Source organism: Peromyscus eremicus, chromosome 10, assembly GCF_949786415.1.
Source record: "Peromyscus eremicus chromosome 10, PerEre_H2_v1, whole genome shotgun sequence".
NCBI classification, from domain to species: Eukaryota; Metazoa; Chordata; class Mammalia; order Rodentia; family Cricetidae; genus Peromyscus; species Peromyscus eremicus.
The window spans coordinates 67,991,720-68,017,702 of NC_081426.1; the positions used below are offsets into that span (position 1 = coordinate 67,991,720).

The following is a 25,983-nucleotide window of genomic DNA, read 5'->3' on the forward strand; positions in this document are numbered from 1 at the left end:
AGTGGCCAGATGGGCTGGGCTAGTAGTGGCATCCAGATTCAAGAGCTTTAGTAGAAGACAGCACGGAGCCCGACCCAGGTCCAGGAGAGCAGTGATACCATCTTTCCCTGCGGGCTGCGACTCCCAAGAGGAACAACACGGTGGGAGGAGTCCAGTGTGCCCAGTTCTCCTGTCCCAGTTTATCCTCCATCACCGGAGATGAGGAAATAGTTCTTCCCATAAAACCCAGGGTGGAGGGAGGTCATCCTCCTGACAGGCAAAGGAAACACGCACTGTGGACTAATTGGCTGGTACGATGGTTGGATTCTCCTACACCGGGTAACAACAGGGATCCAGCAAAGTTCTGTCACTCGATAGCTATGAAGTTCAGGGAAAATTTCTGGTTCTAAACTTCTCATTTTCGAAAACGTTAAAAGGAGTTTAGTACCCACCTTGTGAGACAATCCAGGACTGTTCTGCCTGGCTCAGAATAAACATTTGATGAGGATCTGCTACCAGCAGAATGGGAGTAAGTGCACCATCCCCCCTTAGGTAACGTGCTGGGTGCTGGGGCAGGACAGATAGAAGGTTTAATTGCAGCAGATGGAAACCTCGAGGGCCTGTTAAGAGGTATGCTATATAGCTTCGAACTTGAGTGTTGCCCAAAGATCCATGTGCCAAAGGCTTGGTCCCCAGCTTAGTGCTGTTGGGAGGGGCTCAGAACTTTAAAAGCTGGGGCCTAGCGAGAGGACTCTGGTGACTTGGGAGCATGCGCTCAGAAGGGGTAGTATGAGAAGGATCTGTCTGTCATCTAGTGTCGTCCTTAATTGATTTCTTCAGTGTCTTCACATTTCCATGGAAGAAGTCTTTCATTTCCTTGGTGAGATTTACTCCAGGTGTGTATGTGTGTGCGTTGTCGGTGGGATTGCTTCCCCAGATTCTTTTCTGCATGTTATTGGTATATAACAAGGCTAGTCCGGGCTGGAGAGATGGTTCAGTGGTTAAGAGCACTGACTGTTCTTCCAGAGGACCTGGGGTTCAATTCCCAGCACCCATATGACAGCTCACAATTGTCTGTAACTCCGTCCAGGGGATCTGACACCCTCACACAGACATACACGCAGGCAATGCACATGAAATAATAAAAAGGCTAGTCATTTTTATGCATTTTGTATCCTACCACTTTGATAAATATATTCATCAGCTCCTATGAGTTTTGTTGATGAAGTCTCTAAGATCACTTATGTATGGAATCATATCATCTACAAATTAATCTCCCCACCTCATCATTTGTATCCCTTTGGTTTCTCTCTCTTGCTTGTTGCTCTAGCCAAGGCTTCCAGCACTATATTGACTAGGGATGGAGAGAGTGGTTAACCTTTCCTTGTTCTGATTTTCATGGGGATGCTTTGGGTTTTTTCCAATTAGCATGATGTTGGCTGTGGGTTTGTCATATTTACGTGGCTACTGGTATGCTGCCCATGCCTCAGTGGATGGCTTCATATCCTTGTGCATATAGGCAGCACTAATTGGATTCAGTTGATTATTTTTAAGAAGTAAAAAAGAAAGAAGATGAAGTTCAGAGGTAGATGGAGGTAGTTGGAGGGAACCTAGAGGGAGTGGAAGAGTGGAGGAAGATATTATTATGATATATTGTTTATGGGCTGGAGAGATGGCTCAGCCATTAAAGGCTAGGCTCACAGCCAAAAATAGAAGATACATTGTATATGTTTACAAAAATAAACAAAAATACTTTTAAAAAGAGATAGAAGAGCCTCAACCTTTTTTTTTTCTTTCCCCCAGCCACAAGGTGAGTCACTTTCCTATACCACATGCCCTACTGTAGCTGGAGTTATCTCCAGTCCTGCCTGGCCCGTGGTCAAGACAATCTCTCTCACTCACTGGTCCTACAGCCACCCAGACCCAAATAAACACACACAGGCTAATATTTAAAACTGCTCAGCCATTAGCTCAGGTTAATTATTGACTAGTTCTTACATCTTAAACTCAGCCCATTTTTGTTAATCTATAAGTTGCCACGTGGCTTGTGGCTTATCGTTACTTTTACATTTCACTTCTCATGTGGCTGGCAGCATCTCCTGACTCAGCCTTCCTCTTGCCAGAATTCTCTCTGTTTGTTCCGCCTATACTATACTTCCTGCCTGGCTACTGGTCAATCATCGTTTTATTTATACAGAAAGACATCCCCAGCACTTGCATCCTTCTCCCATTTCTCAGGTAATATTATATCCTTCTGAGGTCTTTGATGTAGTTGAAGACTAGATAGTTATAATTTCCTTAGTTATGATAAAAGATAAGTTAGATACAAAACCTTAGACTCACAAATATAGGATAGATAGGATATCTTCTTTAATTTTGCCAAATACAAATAGACTAGATATTATAAATAGACTAGATATTGTAACTGTAATTCTTGCTTGATAATTGTTTTGTGATATGTAATTTTACTATGTTAAAGTTAAAAACCTTCCTTTTTGAAAAAAAGAAAGAAAAGGGGAAGTGCTGGGGATGTCTTTCTGTATAAGTAAAATGATTGACCAGTAGCCAGGTAGGAAGTATAAAATAGGTGGGACAAACAGAGAGGAGAATTCTGGGAAGAGGAAGGCTGGGTCAGGAGTCGCCAGCCAGACACAGAGGAAGCAAAATTTAAAAGTACCAGTAAGCCACAAGCCACGTGGCAACTTATAGATTAATAGAAATGGGTTAATTTAAGATGTAAGAGCTAGTCAATAGTTAGCCTGAGCTAATGGCTGAGCAATTTTAATTAACATGAGCTTCTGAGTGATCATTTTCTAAGTGGGCTGCGGAACTTCGGGGGCCCGAGTGGGACTGGAGAAAACTCCAGCTACACCCCACCATCAAGTGTTGCCTCACCACAGATCCCCAGACGACAGGACCAACTGATCATGGCCTGAAATTTCCAAACCTGTGAGCAGGCATAAACTGTTCCTCTTTATAAACTGTCTCTGCTGTTCGTTCCATTAATGGGAAACAGATACAATACAGGAATAAAAACCATCTTGAACGGTGACAGGGGTGCCCCTGGCCTAGTCTCTGCATAGTACACACTTGTTCCTTGGTTGCATCCCCAGCCCACACACTACACATGCTACATACACTGCTATGCCCATGCAGTGGTATTCCTTGCTCCAAAGTGCCTGCTAGTGATTATATTTCAGCGAGACCACATCTAAGTAGGACAGTTCCCAAAAGCTGATCTTGGAATTACTAGGCTTCCTATATCTAGTGGGTAGGGGTCATGTAAACATTTCAGTTCTTCTTCAGTGAAGGATGCCAAGAGGCTGGGGGATGTAGCTCAGTGGTAGAGCAACTTGCCTGGTAGGCACAAGGCCTGGATTCACTCACCAGCACTTCAAAAATTTAAAAAAAAAAAAGCCTTTTTTTTTTCTTTTTGGCTTTGTTTTGATTTTTTTGTTTTTGTTTTTCAAAGGGAGTTAGTCACCATTAAAGAGTAGGCTAATGGTTCTGAGTTCTCCAGGAGTTAAAGCTATATCTATCCTCGATTTGGAGCAAAGCATAGGCCCAGGAGATATAGCTGTGTGGGGAACACAAAGAGCTCCTCCCTTTGGCATCTGACTCCTGGAGCTGACCTGGCAGAGCCCTGCTGAGGCCAGGGAGCTGGGCAACACCGAGGGAGTGGGAAATCCCACACTCCTGAGACCCTGCCACTGTAGCCCTGCCTTGCCAGCTCCCCTCTGGGAAGAGAGCATTGTTAAGCCCTCGCCTGACAGCTTGGGTTGAACACATCTCCTGTCTTCCTCCAGAGCCAGGGCAGCTTTGTGACCAGCACCTCAGCACCCTGCAGCTTTAGCCCATAAGCTTATTTGCTTTATCTATGTGAGGTAACTAGAATTTAGTCAGAAGCCCTTCCTCTGAGACAGTCATAGATTGGGGGTGGCTACCTCCAGAAAAAATTAACCTAGCCCTTCTGAGCAAGGCAAATCTTTGCAGAACAAGGAGGTGGCTGAAGGAGCCTGGGTTTCCGGTCTCTGCTTCACTGCATCACGAGGGCTCAGAACATTTGCACTCCAGGAATGAACTGGGAGGGACAACAGCTGCACCCCAAACTACGTGTAGGAGGCATCCTGGTTACCTCAGCACACACACACACCAGGAACGTGCAGAAGCTATGGCTTGAAGGGCCAAGGGCTGTATGTATTCTGTAAGGAACAATGGAAGCCCAAGGCCAGGCTACAGGGATGGCCGGAGGAAACAGGGGTAGGACTTAGAACAGGGCCTGGCACGAAGTTAGCACTTTGTGGCGCGCATGCGTGCATGTGTGTGTGTGTGTGTGTGTGTGTGTGTGTGTGTGTGTGTGTGTGTAACTCTGGTAATTAGGTAACAGCTTTTCTTTTAAAAAAAATGCAATCATATTCTAGAGCCTAACTAACCATTCTTTCCTGTCTTCTAGTTTTGCCTACCCCAGAGCCTCCATCCCACAAAAGTCCCAAACAACACTCAACTTCTTCAAAAGCCAAACCTTTTCAGGACATCTGAAAGAGTAAAGCATTCTGGGACAGGGCAGTGTGAGACCTGTTTGTTTTCGGCGGGTGGCAGTTCAACAAGGTCTTAAAACAAAAGCTTGGACGTTTTCATCTTTTACTTCCGAATCCTCCCACTTCAGGGCCTTCAAAAACCAGCATGTGGACCCTCAAAGAATATTCTACGTAGGCGGCACTGGGACTTGGTGAGGGTGGGTGGAACGCCACTTTAAGGTGTGGCAGTTCCCGTCAGGGAGTGCCACGTAAGTAGCGGGGCTGGGGCTCCCTTGTCGTTTAATAGAAGTGGAGGTGGCGCTGGCTTTGGCTCTCATTGCCTAAGGCTGTTGAGGAAGTGCTGGTAGGATGCAGCCTGCAGCCTGGTCGCTTTGCACCACCCAGAGACCAAGGGGTCGCCGGTGGGGCTGGGAAAGATGCAGGGAGTGTCAATCATTCAGTGCCAGCTACCTGCCCGGCTCGCCGGGTCCAATGGGAGGAGCGCGCGGGCCGCACCTCAACCTGCCGGAAACGTCACGACGCCGAGGCTGACGTCGGGCCAATGGGAGGCCTTCCTGGCCAGGGGGCGGGGCCGGAGGAGTTGGGCCGCCGAGGCAGTTGGAGGAGTGTGTGGGTTCTCCTGCCCGGCAGCTACGGAGCGCCCGCGGCTGATCCGTCCCGGTCGCTGCGTCCCGCGTGGTGCAGGCTGCCCGCTGAGCTGAGCGGCGGCGGCGGCGGGACCTGACGGACGCGCCTCCCGGCACGCCAGGCTCCACGCTTCCCTTCGCCCGCACTTCCTCCTGCCGCAGCGCGGTGCCGGCTGAGCGGGCGGGATGGCGGCCCGGGGGAGCTGCCCGGCGCCGACGCGACGGCTGCTCGTGCTCCTGCTGCTTCCGCTGCTCTGGGCCCCGGTCGGGGTCGGCGCCGGCCCCGACGAAGACCTGAGCCACCGGAACCAGGAGCCGCCGGCACCCGCCCAGCAGCTGCAGCCGCAGCCCGCGGCCGTGCAGGGCCTCGAGCCGGCCCGGGCCGAGGTGAGGGCCGCGGCTGGAGGGGATGGGGCGGGCGAGCCATCGGAGCCGGCTGCCGGGTACCAGGCTCCCCCGCTGGCGGCGCCGCCCTCTTTCCGAGGCGGCTGGGGGAGGGGAGCCGGCCCCTGCTAGCCTCGCCGGGAGGAGGGTGACCGACCGCTTTCCCAGGCGCGGCCTGGCCTCGCCTGGCTGCTTGGGGGAAGGGAAAGGGAGAGCCCAGCCAGGGGTCCCCAGGGGTCCTCTAGATCCCCGGTAGCGATGTGTTGGCTCCGGAGTCGGCGTCCTGCTGATTAGATGTGCCGTACTGGAAAGACTGGGAATACTCATCCCAAGTAGAAAGTTTTTAGCACAGAGCAGCTGGGAGACTTTGGCTGCTCAAAAGATGATCACATCGGCCCGGCCCTGTCATTGCTGAAGTAATCCATCCAGAGATGCTCACTTGAACTCAGCTTGGTTTTTTTGCCAAATGTAGGGTCTAGTGATCATGCATTGCTGCCCTCCCTTAAAAAAAAAAGTGCTTTGGCTTGAGGGAAGTGGCCCTTAAGAACGCAGATGGTAGAGTGCTTTATCGTGGGGGATTCTCAAACTACATTTACCTTCACCAAATAGACATAAAATAACCTTTTAATCGATGTTCGTAGAGTTTCTCCTTTCTAAGCCACTTTTCTCTGTCTTGGGTTGTCTTGTTTCCAATACACTGGAGTTTTCTAGTCCGTTAGTAGGGTCCATTTTGGCATCCGTTTCCTACTCCCATCCCAGTCTGTGCCCCCTAATTCATTAAACTCAGAACTCTTCAGAGAATGGCTCTGTACAGTCATATGGCAGGATGGATATTCATGTTTCTTCATCACCCAGTTCCAGCCAAACTCTGGGTCTTTTAGGGACCCACCACTCCCTCACTGTATTCTAAAACCGCGCCTTCCAGAATCCTGAGACCTGGCATGTGCTCTCTTGCCAGCCCCTCCTAAACAAAGACCTCGCAACAGAATTTGAGCTCGAAGCCTGCGGGTCAGAACCCTTCCCATCTTCAAGAGCCAACAGAAACCTCTGGAGCCTTTCCCAAGCTGCTCTTGTTAGAAGTGATCATTCTCTGAGTAAATGGGAGTTTTCATTTCCTCACAGTTCACATTATACTGGTTGGCCTTCCCCGCATTTTGTTTTTCTACGCAGTACCAGAAGGTGGGAATTTCTGCGATTCTGGGTTTGGTTTTACTCAGCAAGTACTTTCTAAGAATCACCTATCCAGAATGTAGTAATCGGTCTTGAGAAATAAGGAAAAATTGTCCTTACTGGAAGTCCTCAGGAAGAAGTTAAATAACTACTCATCTGTTAGGAGACTTCATTAGCGTGATGTTAAGATTTGATGAGCTGATTTCAGCCATACTTTGGCTGTTAAGCAGGTAGAGCAGGTGACATTTCCTGCTTGTAGATAGGGCAGCCTGGGTTTGGGTAGTTGAATGTCCAGAGCCAGAACATAATTCTTAACAGAAGCAGAGTTAGAAAGCAGACTCTGCTCCTCATCTGCCAGGTGCTTTTAGCAGTCCTTGCATTCTGCTAGAACCCTTAGCCATTTGTTTCAGTCTCGCGGGTTTTAGTGGTTGATGGATTATATATTGATGTAAGCCTTTTAGCTTGATGCCCCCCTCCCCCTCCCTCCAAGGGACTTTAATATTTCATCTATTCTTACACTTTCAATTCTGACTTGGTTTCTTAAAACTTGTGTACATGTTCTGTCTGTCTTGCAGCATATTAATGTCTATAGAGAGCATTGTTACCTCTCATTCCTCTTTGTCTCTTTCCTAAAACCTTGTATATTGTTGGCATTTGCTAAGTAATTTTCTATGAGAAACAATCTAAGAGTTTTTTACATTTTTACATTTCAGTTCCTATTGGGTTTTAAATACCTTTATGAAAAAACTGTAAAATGAACTTAAGCAGGACAAAATATTTTAATAGTATATATCCCGCCTTCTTTTACTTGCTAAAGGATTTATTAGCTGAAGTTAAGAAAAACTCAACTTTCATCATCTGCTACCTGTTATTTTGTTCATTAATGGACTGGTTTTAGCTTAGAAAATTGAACTGCAGTAGATTATATAGCTGTTAATTCTGGGACTCTTGTAAACTTTACAAAATACACACACAGTGTGGGGGGGTCAGAAGTGTTTGAACTCAAGAGTAATACATTGCCTTCTGATAGCAGTACAAATCAGGTGGCAGGTGTAGAAGTGAGAGTCACTGGCCAGCAGAAGCCAGAGGCTCTACTTGGTTGGCATAGAGGCATTGGGGGGAGGGGGCTTCCCTGTCCTATCCTCTGCCCACTCTGCCTCCTTCAACCATAAATCAGCAGCATTGCAGCCATTCAGATGACTGTGCATTCATGGTCTGGCTGGTCGTCCCTGCTCCATACAGCTGCTCTGAACCAGCTCTGAGATGCTGAGTCATGAACTTTATTCTTTGCATTCATCATTGAGCCTGTGAGCTGCCACATTCTCCAGCATCAGAAGCTTACTTTAAAACAGTAGCCCCTGGGAGCCAGAGAACTGAATGCAAGAGTGCAGTTTATGAATGTGTCAGATCACGGAGGTTGTACATATTACAATTTTTAAGACAAATAGTGGTAGGCACAGCCATAGTCACTACAGTCCTTTTAGGATGTTGGAGATAATCTTACTATGGTAAGTAAAGGTCACAGTCTGTTGGCCTCACTTAAGTGGTCTTATGGATGCCTGACTAAGGGGTTGGAGGGAAAGTTCAGACACTATGGTTTTTTGTTTTAATATTTTCATACATTTTGGTGTTCTTTTCCATTAGGAATTGATGATTTACACTTAATAGCAAAACTTTCTCATTTTAATTATATTTCTGTATAACTTTTTGCTGTACCTCAAATATTTCTTACAGTACTAGAATACATTGAAAAATTTTTTCTTCCATGTTTCTTAAACTGTTTAATAAAAGTATAAGTTTCTTCTATGTGACATAAATGACCAGAGTACAGTTTAACAACCATATAAACAAGGATTCAGATCTGTTGAGTATCTGGGTTTCAGCTGACTTTGCAGCTATATGCAGTGAATATTTTAAAAGGGTGGGATATTGAAATGCAACCTTTGAGGCCACTGCCTCAAGTGGAGAGTGAACTGTGAAAATCCTGTCTTCACTGGCAGGCATTCGGGTGGAAGAGACAATATAAACAAGTGGCTGTATCTTACTGGGTGCAATGAGGTGGCTGAACTTTCAGAGAGGGCTGTGTGTGTGTTGAGGGTTCTTTGTCTTTATAACTTGGTTAAAAAGAAGGACAGTGGTGATGTACAGTTGTCCCAGCCCTTGGGAGGTTGAGGCAGGAGCAGAGGAGTTTTCTGTGAACATTTAGTCATAAATAAAGCACAATTTTTGTCTTCTAAATAGAGACCTTAGTTTGCTCTTCTTTTTTCCTATTTCTTCCCGGGGCAGAGTACAGATCATACCTGTTGTGAAGTTGAAGAGACTGTGTGGCTGTGTAGCACTGTTGGTATACCTCCACCAGTCTCGTTATCTGAGCTTGCCCAGGCGCCTGTTTTCACACCACTTCTTGCTGCTCTTTCACTCACTGTGAGAACACCTCCACAGAACCCTTTCTTTATTTTCCTGTTCTCATTAAACTGCATTCCTTCTCCATACTGTCCAACACCCGGATCATCACAGTCTCCGCATGCTCTGACTGACACCCTCAGCTGTGAAGACTTGAGGTTCCCATAGTGACCTCTGCCTGAAATGATGCTTTCAGTACTCCATTTATTTGGTGTTACATCAGCAGACGAACTCTTAAAAAAAATCAGTAAAACTAAGTATTTAATATGCTTCAAATATATTAGAATGGTAATGTCCATAAACAAAGTTGCTAAATGTTAATAAAAAATTAATTTTATGAAAATGTAATTGTTATTTTAGGTCAATTAATTAAATCATCCAGAAAGACTCAGACATTGTAATGAAAACTTGCAATAAAATACCTTTATCTGGTCTTGGTGGCACACACCTATAACCCCAGGACTGAGTTTTAGGTTAGCCTGCCTCTGTTGGTACATAGAGCTCTGTTACAGATCCAGCTGCCTAGCAAGATGCTGCTCCTGACCCAGTCTCTCCAACTGTGATCTTTTAAAACTGGCTTTGTCTGCAGGGCCATTGTTAGTTATGTGGCATTTTGTGTTTGTCTTTTTGCACACTGTGATGTTTTCTAGAAAAGCCTGTTCTGCCTTTGTCAGTAGTGTTGAGGCTGAGCTAGTCCTAAGTGTTGTCCCAGATTACGTTATCCTCACATGGTGTCACCTCTTACTTAATCATTTCTTAAGTGATATATATATAATATATATATATTTATATATATATAATATATATATATTTATATATATATTATACACACACATACATACATATGTATATGTGTATTTTTTATATATATAATTTTTTTGAAGGGGTGGAATCATCAGTCTTTTGGTAGCAAGCTATAGATCTTGTTTCCATGCAAGCATTCTTCGTAGTTTCATCATGAGTAGAAGGAGAATTCATTACAGTCACCTTTGTGTTTATTAAACTATAGGGTTCGAATGGGAATTCTATCTTTCTCTGTTGTCATTTTCTCTGAGAATAATGTTATGGTGACACATACTTAGAATCTCAGCTACAGTAAGAGGTTTCGAGTTGACTGCAGCCTAGGCTATGTGGTGAAACTGGTTCTCCAAAAATTCAAGTTTCTTAAACGAGGAGATTCTATGCAGGAGTGTTGTTCTGTGTATGTGTGTAATACAAGAGAGGGCACAAGGGTGTTATGTATATAGAGGTGAGGGGACCCCTGGTGTTAGTCCTGGATTTCCACCCTGTTTGAGACAGGGTCTCTCGTTTTATACTGTGTATGCCGAGCTAGATGGCCTGCAAGCTTCTGGGATGCTCCTCCCTCCTCCCTCCTTCCCATCTTGTTGGAGGAGCACTGAGGTGCTGGGGCTCTACTGCAGCACCTGGGTTTGCATGGCACCTGGGTTTGCATGGCACCTGGGTTTGCATGGCACCTGGGTTTGCATGGCACCTGGGTTTGCATGGCACCTGGGTTTGCATGGCACCTGGGTTTGCATGGGTTCTGCGATCTGAACTCAAGTCTCCAGGTTTTTGACAAAGACTACGGACTGATCTATCTTCCAGGCCCTCAACAAATATTTTTTTGTTTGTTTAAAGTATAGGTTGCTGGTCCTGTTTTCAAGGTGCAGTTCATGTTTGACATATTAAAATACCGACATAGTGGTGTTTCGGGAATACTGTGAGGAAACACCCTCGTATTTCATGTCTTCCTGTGGTGACATGTGTGACAATGGAGACTGCACTCCCAGGTGGTGTCCTGTGTGTCAATGCTGGCTTCTGTGCTCTTCTGCCCTCGTCATTGGATCAGACTCGTCCTCCCCATACCTCCTTCGCCGTCTTTGTTTGCTGTAGGAAGGCCAGTGTTGTGGGTTGACCCCAGGCTCTTGTGCCTGTTAGGAAGGGTTCCCCCATTCAGCCACATCCCCAGCCTTCCCACGGTCTGCTCCCCTCTGACCTCCAGTGCATTCTTCCTTTGATTCTTTTATGTCTTCCTTTTCCGTTGTTTCCCTTGGTTCCACTTACAGAGTCAGTTTCGCCTGTTTTGAGAAAGGAAGAACTAATAATGAGGGACCTTTATTAGCACTACTTGGCCCCATGAGTCTCTGCTCTGCTGTTTTAGAAAGCACTTCTGCTGGAGGATTAGCTGGCAGCTAACCTTTGATCGAGGTCCCTCCTTGTCTTTTTGTTCTTTTGAGATTTACTCATATGTAAAGACTACTAAGAGCAGCTAGTGTTCTTACCTGCTGAGCCTTCTCTCCAGCCCCCCACCCCATCATTTTGAAGCACACTTGTAACCTAGCAAATTAAGTCTAGAAATCTTTTCCTGTTCTCATTTGACATGGCTAGCTGCTCTCTTAAAATTAGAAGTCTAACACCATCGTGGCAATCTGATTGTAGAAACATGAGTTAAGGCTGTTGTGCCCCAGGTTAAATTGTGATCATGGCTTTTATGGCTTTTTGCTTATCAGATGGAATGATGTGAAAATGGTCTGGCACCTACTTAGTAACGAGTAGTTGCTGCACAGAAGCAGTGGACCACTGCCCCGCCTAAGACAGCCTTTTCATTTCTGTTCGCTTTCCTTCCTTCTTCCTTTACCCCCACCCCAAGAGAGCTTTTCTAAGCTCTCCCCATACCCCGAGGTTCTGCTTTAAAGACATGTTTTACAAGGATTTGACAGTTGTGAGGACTGACCTGGCAAGTTAGTTAGTTATAGATAGGTTATCCAGCAGGCAAGATCATTTCTCTCAGGCGTGGCCCCAGGATGCTTTGTCCTCTGTCCTTTGTGCTTGGTAGGAAAACCTCCACTCTGGCCTTATGGCCTCTTGAAAGATTGAATGTGTTGCTTACATTACTTCAGATAATCTGTTACTTAAAGCAGCTGCTTCTGGATTGGAACCACATCTGGAAGTTGCCCCTGTTGCCACAGCATGCTGTGTGTGCACAGCTGGGGAGGGGAGCCCAGCTAGGGACGTCGTCGTCGGTGCAGCTGACCCTCCCCGAGCTCTTCCGCTGCAAACCGGGAAAAGAGAACAGCAGTGCTGCCCTGGAATACCGTGGAGAGAGCAGCACCGGGGCCGCTCTCTGGAGCAGAGAATAGCATCACTAAGCGAAACCAGTCCACGGGGAGCGAGGGGGAGTGTATAGTCGTAGTCTGTTAGATTCTACAGAGTGATATCCTGGGTAGCTAGGAACCCAGAAACATGCCCTGTGCTTCAGGCTTTTTAGAACTAAGACTATCCCCAACCCCAGGACCTCAGGTTGTATAAAGAGAATAGGACTGTGATTTTACTTTGAACAGTAAGGAAACTCAGCCTTCTAGTAGATTGGTGTATGGTTAGGATGGCCAGAAAAAGTTACAGGAATGAAATATTTCTGTTTAGATTATGCATAGTTAGAAAAGCATGAAGCCCCAGATGATGGAGAGACAATCTGGAGATTTGGGGAATTAGTTGTACACTTCCATATTTTATTTTATTTTATTTTATTTTGTTTTGTTTTGTTTTGTTTTGTTTTGTTTTGTTTGTTTTGTTTTGTTTTGTTTTGTTTTGTTTTGTTTTGTTTTTTCAAGACAGGCTTTCTTTTTGTAGTTCTGGCTGTCCTGGAACTCACTGTGTAGACCAGGCTGGCCTCGAACTCACAGAGATCCTCCTGCCTCTGCCTCCCTGAGTGCTGGGATTAAAGGCCACCACATAAGGCTCTTTTTTTTTTTTTTTTAAACACTTCCATATTTTAAATGTGTAGTTTTTGGGTGCAGATCTATAGATTAATACATCAGTATGGTAAGACATCCATAAGTGGGATGCCTCCTTTTTTGGAACACTCTACAGCATCCCCTTTCTTTTCTTTCTTTTCTTTCCCAGCGTCCCCTTTCACGCGTTAGAATGTAGCCCGTCTCAGAGCAGCGACAGAAAAGCACTCAGGAATAACAGTGAAAAGGCTGCTGTGTCCATGGCACCAGGGGTGGTGAAGGAGGCAGAGGGAAGGCCACAGAGCTGGAGCTGTCACCGTGGTGTAGACCGGGGTCAGGTGCAGGAGCCTGGACTTGGAAGTTCGTAGGTAACCTGGAATGGGGCGGTGCTTTGGGTCTCACCTGTGCGCTCTCCATTTCCGGTGGACAGGACGCATGTAGTCTGTGAGGTTCATGTCTGTGAGCTTTAGCTGGTGGCCGTCTCCCCTGGGAAGCTCATCCCCTTGCGAACAGCCCTGGCTAATTTAGGCTCGTGGCACCAGGTCTATACCTTGTCTGGCCAGCCTCATCTCATGATCCGTGCTGACAGTCTCTTGGGAACCGTCACGGGAAACTGCTCGTCACTCACACTGAACTCGTCTAAGCCCCGCCCCCTGTCGTGGCTCCTCTTTTCCCCACAGCTTTTAGGAGCATGACTATATCAGGCAGCCAGGCCAGACAAATTCTTAGCACCATCCTTATTTGAACCCTGCCCTTCCTAAGACCTATTGATCTTTTTGCTTTCTGTCATGTGCATATTTTTTCCTTCTGATTAGTTTCACCATTACTCTTACTTAGGCAGTTTACCTTTGATAGGCCTGGTAGCAGATATTCCCCACGGCCCTGATTGTTAGCCACAGTGCCTCCCTCATTCACGTTTGTCTTACACTCAAAACCTTTTAGGGGCTTTCCTCTGGCCTCTGAGTTGGATTATCGTTATCACGCACACTTTTCATTTGGGGTGCAGTTTTTCAGACTGCAAGCATTCATCCAGTGGTTTACTCTTGGGTCTTAGAACAAGCTTTATTCTTTCTCAGTGTTGGTCAGGATCAGGCAGAATGTACACACTGCTGTACTTTCTAGTCAGCCATTCCAGGTATCTAATCTTAGCTCTTGTGGGACTTGAGAAAGAATCTCACAACCCATACTCCACTTGGTGGTCAAAGGTTGCCCCCCACAGGTATGAGCTTCCTGACCTTTGACTGAGTAAGTACAGAGCGTGTGCTTTTTGGTGGGATCTGCCTGAGGCCTGCCGCAACTTACAAGGATTGATCTAGGCTGGAGTAGCAGGTCAGGGTAGCAGGTCTTTGGAGGGGCTAGAGACATGGCTCAGCTGCTAAGAGAAGGTCCTGCTCTTGTGAAGGACTCAAGTCTGGTTCCCAGCACCCATGCAGGGTGGTTCACAGCCACGTGTCACTTAGGTTCCAAGGGATCCAACACCCTTGTCTAGATCTGTGGGCACCTGCCTTCACATGTGTGCATCTCCATGCACACACATGGGTGCACACACAGTTAAAAATACATTTTTCAAAGAGGTCTTTGAAGTGGTGCATACAGGGTATCCATACCTGTGTGCGTGATGGCAGAAATCCAGAAAGTGCAGAAGGCTGTGTGGTGAAAAATACCGCTTTGCTTCTCATATTCTCATTCCTGCTCAACAGACTAGATTCCCACTGACTGACTGGTTTTTCTATGTAAAGTTGCGTTGGAACGGAGCCACACTGTTTCATCCTTTAAAGTATTTTACAGCTGCTCTGAAGTTACAGCAGCAGAGTTAATTACACAAAACTATCCATCCACAGAGCTGCAAAATACTTGGATCTTTAAGGAAAAGTGCCTCACCCATTCTGGTTCTGATTTCCCTCTCTGGAAATGATCTGGGGTGCATTTACAATGATGTATATAACTCCCTTTCCCCCCATATACATTAACTTCATACATAATACATATTTCATCTAAAGCATCTTAATAGTTTTTTCAGTATTAGTATTTATAGAACATTCTTATTCTTAACATCCATAATCTTGATGTTTTAAATTACATCTATTTATCTGTATTTGTTTATGTATATGTATGTGGGCACCTGTGTGCCACATCACATATGTGGAGGTCAGAGGACAGCTTATTCAAGTCGGTTCTCCTTCCCATGAGGGTCCATCCTAGGGATTGAACTCAGGTTGGTAGGTTTGTAAGTAAGTGCCTTTACGCTGAACCATCTTGCCAGACAGTATATTTTATGTGGCTCTTAATAGGTCCCTGTTGATTGGACACTTAGTTGCTTTGTCTCTTCATTATCAACATTTAGTTGATAATATGTTTCTACTACAGAATTGCCAGCTCTCCAGTGTTTCCGTCCTCACCTTTGTGGCTCTCACCCCTTCTATGACACATTGTCATGGTGTGCGTGTGGCTGGATTTCAGGGGCCTGGGATGCAAAGGGCTGGACCAGATAAACCTTGCTTACGGCGTTCTCTTTGAGCTGGGTTTGAGGAGCCGGGACGAATGGGGCAAAATGAAGGCACTGGGGAAGGAAGTCTGACTGACTGAGGGTGTGTTCAGCAGCAGCCCGATGAGCTCTCAAACTGCACTGCCCATGACTGAGCCCTGAGGGGAGGGATCAGCATATAACCTACCACTTTAAAAGTAGTATGAAAAACAATGTTAGAATCCTTCATGGCAATTTAAAAAACATTGCTTATAAGTTAATGGTGGTTTGGATGTATTGGGTTAAATTGATCTCTCAAATAATCTTACCTGTTTTTACTTTGTAAAATGGGTAATTTAAACTAGAAAATAGAAAAGTACATTATGAGGCTAAGTTTTCAGCTTGTGGTGTTTTGCGTTTAGTGCTGCTATTGTGGCTTCTTCGGGAGAAAGGTTTGTTTTGGGAACTGGTGTGATTAGATGGGGAATACGGAGTAGACACAGATAAAGGTTTGCATGTTGTGTTCTAGGCATAAGACACTCTTTACAGTTGGTTACTGGTTTCTTTTAAAACTAAAGAACAGAAAATAAGATAAAAGCCTGAGATGGGTTGAAAGCTACTGCAGAAAAATCCTGCCACTGCCGTTTCCTGGCTTGAAGAGGGCTGCATGGCCTCCCGGCCCCACCTCTTCCCCTCGGGTCACTCTTTCTCTTCTAGACCCTTTAAGACTCATTGGTCCATTCCAGACAGTTGACTAGAAACTCCACCTCTTTTCAGTTGAGCAGTAGACCAGCAACATAAACAGAAACTCTGCAACATTTCCCCCCTTTTGTCTAATAAAAAGGGAAGGGTTCTAACTCTCGCATAGTAAAACTGTATACAATAAGAATTATTATCAAGTATTGTCCAAATAGAAAGGGAAGGTAATAACCTTAACAAGAATGACACTGCATACAACAAGAACAATTATCAAGTAAGAAATACATTCTCAATGTCCAGTCCATAAGTAATTGGCAAATTTATAGAGATTATTCCATTATCTGTCTCTCCTTAAGAGTCCAAAATTTTGTTCCTAACAACTTTTGCCAAGATTTGGGAGAACTATAACTGTCTAGTCTTCAACTCCGTCAAAGACCCGAGAAGGAAATAATATTACCTGAGTAAGCAGGAAGTGCAAGCAAGCAACTTTCAAAAAATGTGAGAAATAACAGAAACAGCTGGTGCCTGGACAGCCATCCAAGGTTCCTCTGCAATGTTGGGGCATCCATCTTTGGCCTACAGGCCTAGAATATCTGACAGACTTTTTTCAGAAGCAGGACAATTTGAAGGACTGTCCTACCCTGTCTCGGGAAAGTTTGGCAGTTGCCTTTCTTTGCATCCTGCTTGTCCAATTTGGACAGTATACTGTCAGCAGTTGAGGCAAGGCCAGTTTCTTGCCCTGATGGCTAGCTTTTGCCACAAAGAAAGCAAACTCCATATGGAGTTTCTTCGAAACCTATCTTTAGAAGTAGATCAGTGCCGCCAGGAGCAGACATGTCTTTAAGTGGCCATATTCTGTAGGTCTTGGAAGTATCTGAAGATTACCTATCTATCTGAAATATATCTCTGTATGCCTAGAAAACCTAATAAACATGGCAGTAAGTTTGGTAGATATGGGTGACTTTTAGCCTATATTTCTTCATTATCCTGGAAAGCTTTTAAGGACTAAAACTTTACATTGCGTAATTCAACAAGCTGTATAGGTACAAGCTATATATGTAATACCTTGAGCAAAAATAGAAGCAAAGGTACAGTATAAGGACAATAACCTTAAATTTGTATCAACATACAAAAATATCTTAAACAGAAGTAGAAACATATATATAGTATAACAAAATAACCTTAAATTTGTATCAATATACAAAAATCCATACCAATGTAAAATATTTAAGACTATTAGTTGCTTTTTTTCAGTTTGAAAGTAGATTTAATAATCATATCTACCCCCCCTTTTGACCATACCCAATAACAACTTGTAAACAACTCCCCTTACACGATGACAAATCTCCATAACCCAGTGAAAGACCAAAACCTACCCATCTCCACCATTGGGAATGTGGACGTCATGTTCTTAAAATTACTTCCTGCTGTCTGGGGTAGGGCATTGGCATCTCTAGTGGACCCTGAAAAAACCTGAAATAATGATCTAGTCCTGAGAGAGCTAGCTGTATCATTTAGGAGTAGTGTATCTCAGCTAGCCACCTTGGAATTATCCTGAGCAGTTTGTGGTCCAAAGCTGATCTTTGGGTGGTGTTTATCAGATCAGTGGCATTACCACAATCCAGATAGAATGGTCATTGTGGGGCCCCATCATCAGCATCCTTTTGGAGACCTCAGAGATCAATGTTAGGAATGTTTAACGTTCACTGCAGAAAACCTAAACATATTTACATGTCATATGCTGTAAATCCTAAGGAAGTTAAAGGACCAGGATCTCTAAAATACATCTGGGATATCCAAGCTTAATTCCTAAATATCTGTTTAAACTTAAGCCTGAAATCATGTACAGAAGCTACATGAATTGAAACCTAAGGTTAGAATTAGTTAGTGCTGTATAATATCATTAATGTCAAAACAGAAAGTTTGAATTTTGAGATAGTACTTGTACCTTAAAAAAAGTTTTAAAGAATCAAGATAAATTCGAGGGATATGAGATTAGTGACAATATAGTAGTCCCTAGATTTGGCACCAGGTGTTACTAATTTCTTTTAAGTTTTTATTTTAAAACTAAAGAACAAAATATAAGATAAAAACCTGAGGTAGATTGAAAGCTACCATGGAACACTATCCCCTGCCCCCCCAACCCACCCCCACACGACAGATACCTGAACTGGTCAGAATACAGAGAATAAGTGATTGTGGGTAGCCCAGCCCCAAATGGGACATCTGTGATACTTGATTTTTAAAAATCTTTGTTTTCACATCATCCTGATACTTCATTTTTGGCCATCCCAGACTGGCTTAATAAACTTGTAGTTTTAGTGCCTTTTAGTCTTCTATGTAGAAAAGTTTTGAGAATATGGAGGATTGTGTTTTACTCTCCTTTTTTTTCATTTTATTTTTTGTGCGTGTGTGTGTGTGTGTGTGTGTGTGTGTGTGTGTGTATGAATGTATGCCACATTCGTGCCTGTGGAAGCCAGAAGAGAGTGTCTAATCCCGTAGAGTTGGAGGTACAAGTGGTTATGAGATGCCTTGTGTGGATGCTGAGGACTGAACTTGAGTCCTCTTGAAGAGCACTGAGCCATCTCTCCAGCTCCTTCCCTTTGTTGTACTCTTCAGGCTAACTTGATTCTTGATTTCATAGAGAACGGACTAAATAACTTGGCCAAGGACTTAAGGCTTAGAAAACCACAAAAAATATGAAGCATTTCTCTCTCCTGTGATTTGATTTAAAATGTAAAACTTGCTCTTTTGAGCTTTGGAGCCAAGTGATATTAAGTGCTATATATTTACTCCTGAAATTTTTCTTGGACTTAAGATGCTGAAATTTTGTGAAGTCTTTTCATAGAAACAGTTCAGCTGTGTGTGATAGTTGATGCTTGTAATCAACCCCAGGACTTAGGAGGAGGATGCAACAGGCTGGTGACTCCCAGGCCAGCCTTAGCACGATGGCCAGACCCTGTCTCATACAGAAAGAGGGTAATGTGGGGAGGAGGGGTGAGGTTCCAGCAGGAAAATACTGTGTTTAGGATGTCCTAGTTGAAGTGCCTCTGTCTTTTGGAATGCTATTGGACCAGGTATAAGCTTGTTTTAAAGGAATATCAGCATAGATAGAGTTAAAGTGCTGATGGAGAGAGAGCCTTTTAAAATGGTACTTGCTTAATTAAGAGCTGGCTGCCAGGATACAGAGTTTCCTTGTTTTAGCTCGGAGGTCTACGCTAGACCAGGTCATTCTTACAGTTCTGATATGCCCTGTAGTGTTAAGTCACGTTTATGTCATGCACTGAGTGGTCGTGTACACAATAAGAATTGAGAATGTTCCATAGAGTGTAGATAGAGCCACATAGTAACATTCCCAATTACTGAAACCTGGGCACGCCAACCTTCTGGTGTTTCATCTGATTAACCTGAGTTGCCCAGTCAGCTTCCTTTTCTAATGAGCCAGGAACTGAATACGTTAGATTGCACAGGCCACATCTATGCTGGCCACGTAAAATCTCCGCTGCTGTGTAATCTTCCTTTATAGTTTTCCTTTTTTCACTCTCCTTCCTTTTTTCCTCCCTCCCTTCCTCCCTCCCACCTCCCCCCTTCATTTTTTCTTTTTTTTTTTTTTAAGATTTTTTTATTTATTACATATACAGTGTTCTGTCTGCATGTAGGCCTGCAGGCCAGAAGAGGGCACCAGACCTCATTATAGATGGCTGTGAGCCACCATGTGGTTGCTGGGAATTGAACTCAGGACCTCTGGAAGAGCAGCCAGTGTTCTTAACCTCTGAGCCATCTCTCCAGCCCATCCCCCCTTCATTTTTTATACTCTCTTAGAACTGTAAACAGGCTGGGTTTGCCTCTGCTAGCTTGCGAAGCCCTGGTTTTAGAATCTGTTCATTTCTCATGACCTTCAGAGGTCAGTACCTTCTTAAAGGGCATGGCTTCGGAACTTTCTAGCCAACTTTGGGGAAGGCCAATGAAGTTTTGTTATATTTTCATGTTATTATTCACTGAGACTGCTTCGCCTTTTTATCAGCTAACCGTACAGGATATTTTTAGAGTTCATCACAGGACCATCTGCACAGCCAGCTCTATTAAACCTTGTCTTAGCTACAGCCAACTCTGCCTGTAGCCTGAGAGCCTCCTGGATCCAGTTAGTCCTTTACAGTGTCAGTGACATGTCTTGCCAGCTTCATATCCATGAATGCTGGATAAACACACCTGAGTCTTCACCCAAATTACTAGTGAAAACTTGAATGAGACAGCAATGAATCGACTCTACCACATACTTAGAAAATAAGGTAATTATAGTGTCTAGACTGAATTGCTTGTATAGAGAGCTGAATTATGGGCTACTGTTATTTCTAATGACATTCAGATTTTAAAGCAATAAATCAGTGGAATGAGTATGACAAAAAATAACTCTTATCACTTAAAAGAATATCAATTAAATGACTTAAAATTTTTTTTTTTTTTTTTTTTTTTTAATTTTCAGAAAGGAGTTACACCAGCCGCCCCAGTTCACACCAACAGAGAAGATGCAGCTACCCAGACGAATCTGGGATTTATCCATGCATTTGTCGCTGCCATATCAGTCATCATAGTGTCTGAACTCGGTGACAAGACGTTTTTCATAGCGGCCATCATGGCGATGCGTTATAACCGGCTGACTGTGCTGGCTGGTGCCATGCTTGCCTTGGCCCTGATGACATGCTTGTCGGGTAAGGGTGCTTTCCCAGGGAACACGATGAATTGAGGGAAAGCATATGTGTGTCTTGAATCATTCACCCAGTTACACTGGAATCTGCTTATTCCCAGACTTTAGTAAACAGCAAATGGTTTCAGTATATACATTGTTAAAACCCAGATTTTACTTCTTCAGTGGAATTTTGTAGCCAAGCTACATACTCCTGTCATTGATTCACTGGTGTTTGTATCCTTAATTTTCATTTATGTTTTAGATTGATGTATTCTGTGTGTACGAGTGTTTTGCCTGCATGTGTCTTGCACCATGTGTGTGCCTGGTAGTGCAGAGTTCAGAAAGAGGGTATCAGATGCTTGTGAGCCATCATGTGGGTGTGAGGAACCGAACCTGCACCTCTGAGAGAGCAACGAGCGCTCTAACCACTGAGCCATCTCTAGCCTTTATTCTTCATTTCTTCATTTTAGTCTAGTTCAGTTTTTTTCTTTATCTTCAGTCCACATAAGCTCATTTGTGTTTGCAGTTTTAGAAGTGGGGTTCAGGAGGCCACAGCAAACTGCATGTTTTCTTCGGAGGCTCACTGGGTGGTAGCTCTGAGAAGCAGTCTGCATTTCTTTTTATTAAGCTTTTTCTTACCCTGCTTATGTGGAGTGAAGCATTCTTTAGGCTTCCCGCTCATGTTACTTTTCAACTTATGGCTTTATAGGCTCTAATTTTAAGATGTTAGACCACAAAAAGGTCCGTTTAACACTCAAATAACTGAGCATTATTTGTTGCTGCTTGAGAGCTACCTCAGGCCACCACAGTGTGTTAGAAGATGGTATTTCCCTTTGAGCCCCAGTTGGGTTTGAGACTGACTTCCCATGGCATCCCATAGTGAATTAAGTTAACTGACCCCTGAATTTTAGCTTGCTCTCTGTAAAGTGCAGATAATAGTTTTTGCCTACCTTATAGTTTCTGTTCTATAGTGATAAGATAATTTACTAGGAGGGCTTTGCTATTTGCCTCTTACCATTATGAAACCAATTTCTTAAATGTAGAACAAGGTCCGAAACCAATTTCTTAAATGTAGAACAAGGTCCGTTTCTGATTCTCTGGTGCCTTGATGCTTAAAGCTTGTGATTTTATAAAGTGAGTATTTTAGATATTTAGAATGATTTGAATACTAGTTACAATTTGAAAATTAGTGTAGGTATTACTATTTTATAGTAGCAACAGGTTTTCTCTTCAGAAGTAATGTGTCACAGAAGAGGGGGTTAAAGGTTGTAAGAGCCTGAGGTCAGGGCGGAGCAGAGTGGACATGACAGGGCCCTGCATGCATGGACTCACAGCAGCCGGGCTCTGTACAAGGCCAAGCCTGTCAGCGCTGGAGCTCTGTAAACCCGAACTGTGGGCAGCTCATGGCTTCTCGGGGAGGCAGAGTCAGTTTTCTTTAAAAGTGTGGCCCTGGTAGGTCAACCATTCTCCAGTACCCAGGAGTATATGGCCTTGATTACTTGATTAGTTCTTTAACTTAAAGAAAGAAGACACGAAGTTGGGTGTGTAGAGAGGGTGGGAGCAGGCCTGGGGGGAGTTAAGGGTGACTGTGACACTCTTTCTCTAATAGAATGTACACACACACACACACACACACACACACACACACACACACCCCTGTTGGCATGGTCTAAGAAGTAGCAGTGACTGCAGGAAATGGAGAGCGGAAACTGGAGCCCGCCCGCACTTGGGGCGAGCGTCTGAACGCATCAGCGGTGCAGTGCTGATCCAGCAGTGTCACTGCTGCATCTCCAGACACCACGCTGTGTGCTGCAGAAGGCCGTTGTCGTCCGTCCGTCCTCCGAAGCCTCTCTCACCCCCTGCCATTTGTGGGGTTGCCTGGTGCCTCTGATCTCCCTGTTGGGACCTAAACATCGTTTTGCACTTCATCTGATGCTACCTAAAATACATTCGGTTTTTCAAACTTAAATTTGAGGAGTTGCAGAGACCTCATTTCCCGTATATTGTATACAGCACACCAGTTATGGTATTGTAAAGCATGCCCAGTGTAGGGCTGGAGAGCTGGCTCAGCGGGCGAGTGCACAGTGGGCTGTGTGCCATGAGGACCGAAGTTTAACTCCTAGCACCCACATAAAGCCAGGTACGTCTGCCCGCCTGTGCCTGTAACCCCAGCTTTCTGGAGTGGAGACAGTGGTACTCACTGGACAACTGAAACTGTTGGGCGCCAGGTCAGTGAGAGACCCCCTATGTCTTCCTGTGGCCTCCACGTGCTAACACCTTCCTACTCCTATATATACACACCCAAAACTTCAAACAAAGATTAAAAATATAAGAACAGTAAAATAATAAAATCTGAGGCTGGAGAGATAATTGAGCAGTTGAAAGCTCTTGCTGCCCTTGCAGAGACCCAGGTTTGGCTCCCAGCACCTCCAGCACCTCCTTATAACCAGTTCAGGGCATCCATCAGGTGCTCTCTTCTGACCACATCAGGTGTCAGGCATGCAAGCAGGCTGAACACTCACTTATCAAATAAATAAATAAATAAATAGATAGATAACTAACTACAAAGATCTGTCCAGTGGGATCTTAAATCCTATCGGTTTCCTGTGTGCTGTCACAGTTATCCCTTTGAGGACATATGTGAACAGCTGGAAGTCTGTGGGACTTGTTTCTTCCTGTATTGTTTTCCTCAGCAAGCTCTATTGTAATAACTGTTTGAAAGCTTTATATGAATCATACTTGTTTATCTTCCTGTAAGAAAAGGACCCATATGATGCTGGATTTTAAAGGTTTTTGAAGGTTCCTTTTGTTATTAAGTCTTTAAACATTTAATTTTATGGATTTTATAGATTATTAGTATATAGTTAAAGTAACTATATCACAAACTTAATCATATTTAAACAATGAGAACTTGGTCCCATTAGTTTATGGATGAATATCTATTGTTAGAGTCAAGTAAGATAAAACTGAATTCTTAAAAAGTTTTTTGATAGCAGAGAAATTGTATTCACATAAATAAATCTTAAAGAATTTTTGTTAGAGCCATGCTACTCAGTAGTTAAGAACTCCTGAGTGTTACAAATCATATGATGAAAAGTTACTTTGAATGATTTATCAAGTGATAGCTCAGTAAGGTTTTTATGTTACATTTGTTAACCATCAAGTACACCAAGAAAAGTTTTTCTGAATTGTATCAAAGTACTGTTTTTATACATGGTAGTCTTGTATACAGAAGTATAAGTACCTTAACTCTTATATTTATCAGTGGTGTAGGAAACTGAAATATTAACTTGATAAATTGTTGCCACTGAAGTGTTTGAGTGCCAGGAATGGTTTGTTTGCTTGTTTGTTTGTTTACATTTTGGCCGTTTAAGACAGGGTTTCTCTGTGTGGTTCTAGCTGTCCTCGAACACAGAGATGAGCCGGCCTCTGTCTCCTCCCCCCTCCCCCTGCCCTGCGCCTAGTGCTGGATCAAAGATGTTCACCACCATCATCCTGCTTAGAAAGGTTTTAAAAAAGAAACCAAAGGAAAAGCGGAGGGAGGAAAGCCAGGCGTAACAAACACCATCGGGGCTGCTCCCGTCGAGATGCCAGCGAAGAGGGGGCTGCCACGGTGCTCCCTCCCCGAGCCCTCACGTGTGCCGGTCCAGCTCTCTGCAGCCACGTGTGCATGGTGTTACATGGAAGGAACGCTCCAGGGAAACACAGTTCACAAGTTTGTACCACACCGACCCTAGTGTGGTGAAATCCCTCTCATCCCTCCCTGGACACACGATCCTTGTCCAGCGGGGACCCACAGTCTGTGCTCTCCCCTAATGCAGTAGTCGCCCTGAGCTTCAGACCTTCCGGTGTGGTAACACCGTTTTTCTGAAACTTGTTACACTTGACTGCTGGCCCCAGAGGACAAGGTGGGACGCAGAGGAGACGTGAGGGCAGGAACCGAAAGCACAGGTTATGTTGTGGGACGGTGCTTCTGAGGTCTGGGCCTCCAGAAGACAGTGTAATGGGGTTTCTTAGATGTGTCTGGGTCTTCGGGAACTCACTGGAATTGAGAATGTTGTAGCTGAAGAGAAAAGAATTAATTTAAGTTTGGGAGATTTCAAAAGGTTTTCCACGTTTTATTTCAACACTTACTATTTTTTTTTACGGAAGTTTTCTTTTTCTATCTTGTATGTGTGTGCTTGTGTAAGTGTGGATATCTACATAGTGCATGTGTGGAGGTAATGGGCAATCTAGGGTGGTGTTGGTCCTCACCTTCTGTCTTGACAGGGTCTCATGTTCACAGCTGTGCATGTGAGCCTAGCTGACCCATGAGCTTCTGGAGATTGTCCTGCTTCTGACTCGCATTCCTCCTTGCCCCATGTGAGCACTAAGATCCAGATGTGTGCTGCTGTGTCCAGTTTTATATGAGCACTAAGATCCAGATGTGTGCTGCTGTGTCCAGTTTTATATGAGCACTAAGATCCAGATGTGTGCTGCTGTGTCCAGTTTTATGTGAGCACTAAGATCCAGATGTGTGCTGCTGTGACCAGTTTTATGTGAGCACTAAGATCCAGATGTGTGCTGCTGTGTCCAGTTGTCTGGTTTCCCCGGACTCAGACTCAGGTCCTCATGCGTGCGCAGTAAATGCTTCACCCAGGGAGCCACTTCCCCAGATTGTTACTGAAGTGATTTTAAATTTGTAAAGCTGCACGAATAAGAGGGGATAATGAATACTGATGTGCTTTTCTTGCTCAGATGCACCTACTGTTAATATCTTACCTATTGCTTTAGCATTTGTGTCCAATCTGTGTAAATAATCTGAGTATGTTTGGATAATTTCTGTATCTGTAGGCAAATAATGTGTATTTATTTACACACACTACACACACGAGTACTTTTTTTTTTAAAACTTTTCTTGATTCTTTGTGGATTTCACATCATGCATTCCGATCCCACTTACTTCCCTGTTCCCTCTGCCTTTGCAACCTCTCCCCAACAACCAAATTTAAAAGGAAAGCCCAAAACCAAACAAAACACAGAAACAAAACACAAACAGAAGAATCTTGTTGTGAAGCTGTAGTGCGGCCCGTTGAGTCCCACAGTTCACCCTTTAGTCCGTTCATCTTTACTTGCGAGTGTTCTTTGCCATGAGTCATTGCTCAAGGCCTCTGGCTTCTGCTACACCACTGGGGCTCCTTATGGGTCCTGTGGTCCTGTGTCATGGAGGTCCTGCTGTTTGGGATCTGTAGGTTTGTCCCCTTCACACGCTCCAACAGTTCATAGATGAGATGGATGTTGTCCTAGGCCAGCACAGCCCTGG

At 44.4% G+C, this 25,983-nt stretch overlaps 1 protein-coding gene across 2 annotated transcripts in view; it reads left to right on the forward strand.

Annotated features, from left to right (window-relative positions):
- The first annotated feature begins 5,105 nt into the window (after positions 1-5,105).
- Tmem165 (transmembrane protein 165) overlaps positions 5,106-25,983 on the forward strand; it is a 28,409-nt gene continuing 7,531 nt past the window's right edge. The window contains exons 1-2 of one of the 2 annotated variants that reach the window (XM_059276036.1): positions 5,106-5,530; positions 20,478-20,703. In XM_059276036.1, coding sequence (XP_059132019.1) covers positions 5,330-5,530; positions 20,478-20,703 — 427 coding nt within the window. In that variant the 5' untranslated portion in view covers positions 5,106-5,329. Of the gene's footprint in view, positions 5,531-6,480; positions 6,707-20,477; positions 20,704-25,983 lie in introns of those variants that run through there. The other variant, XM_059276037.1, reaches the window with a different exon arrangement.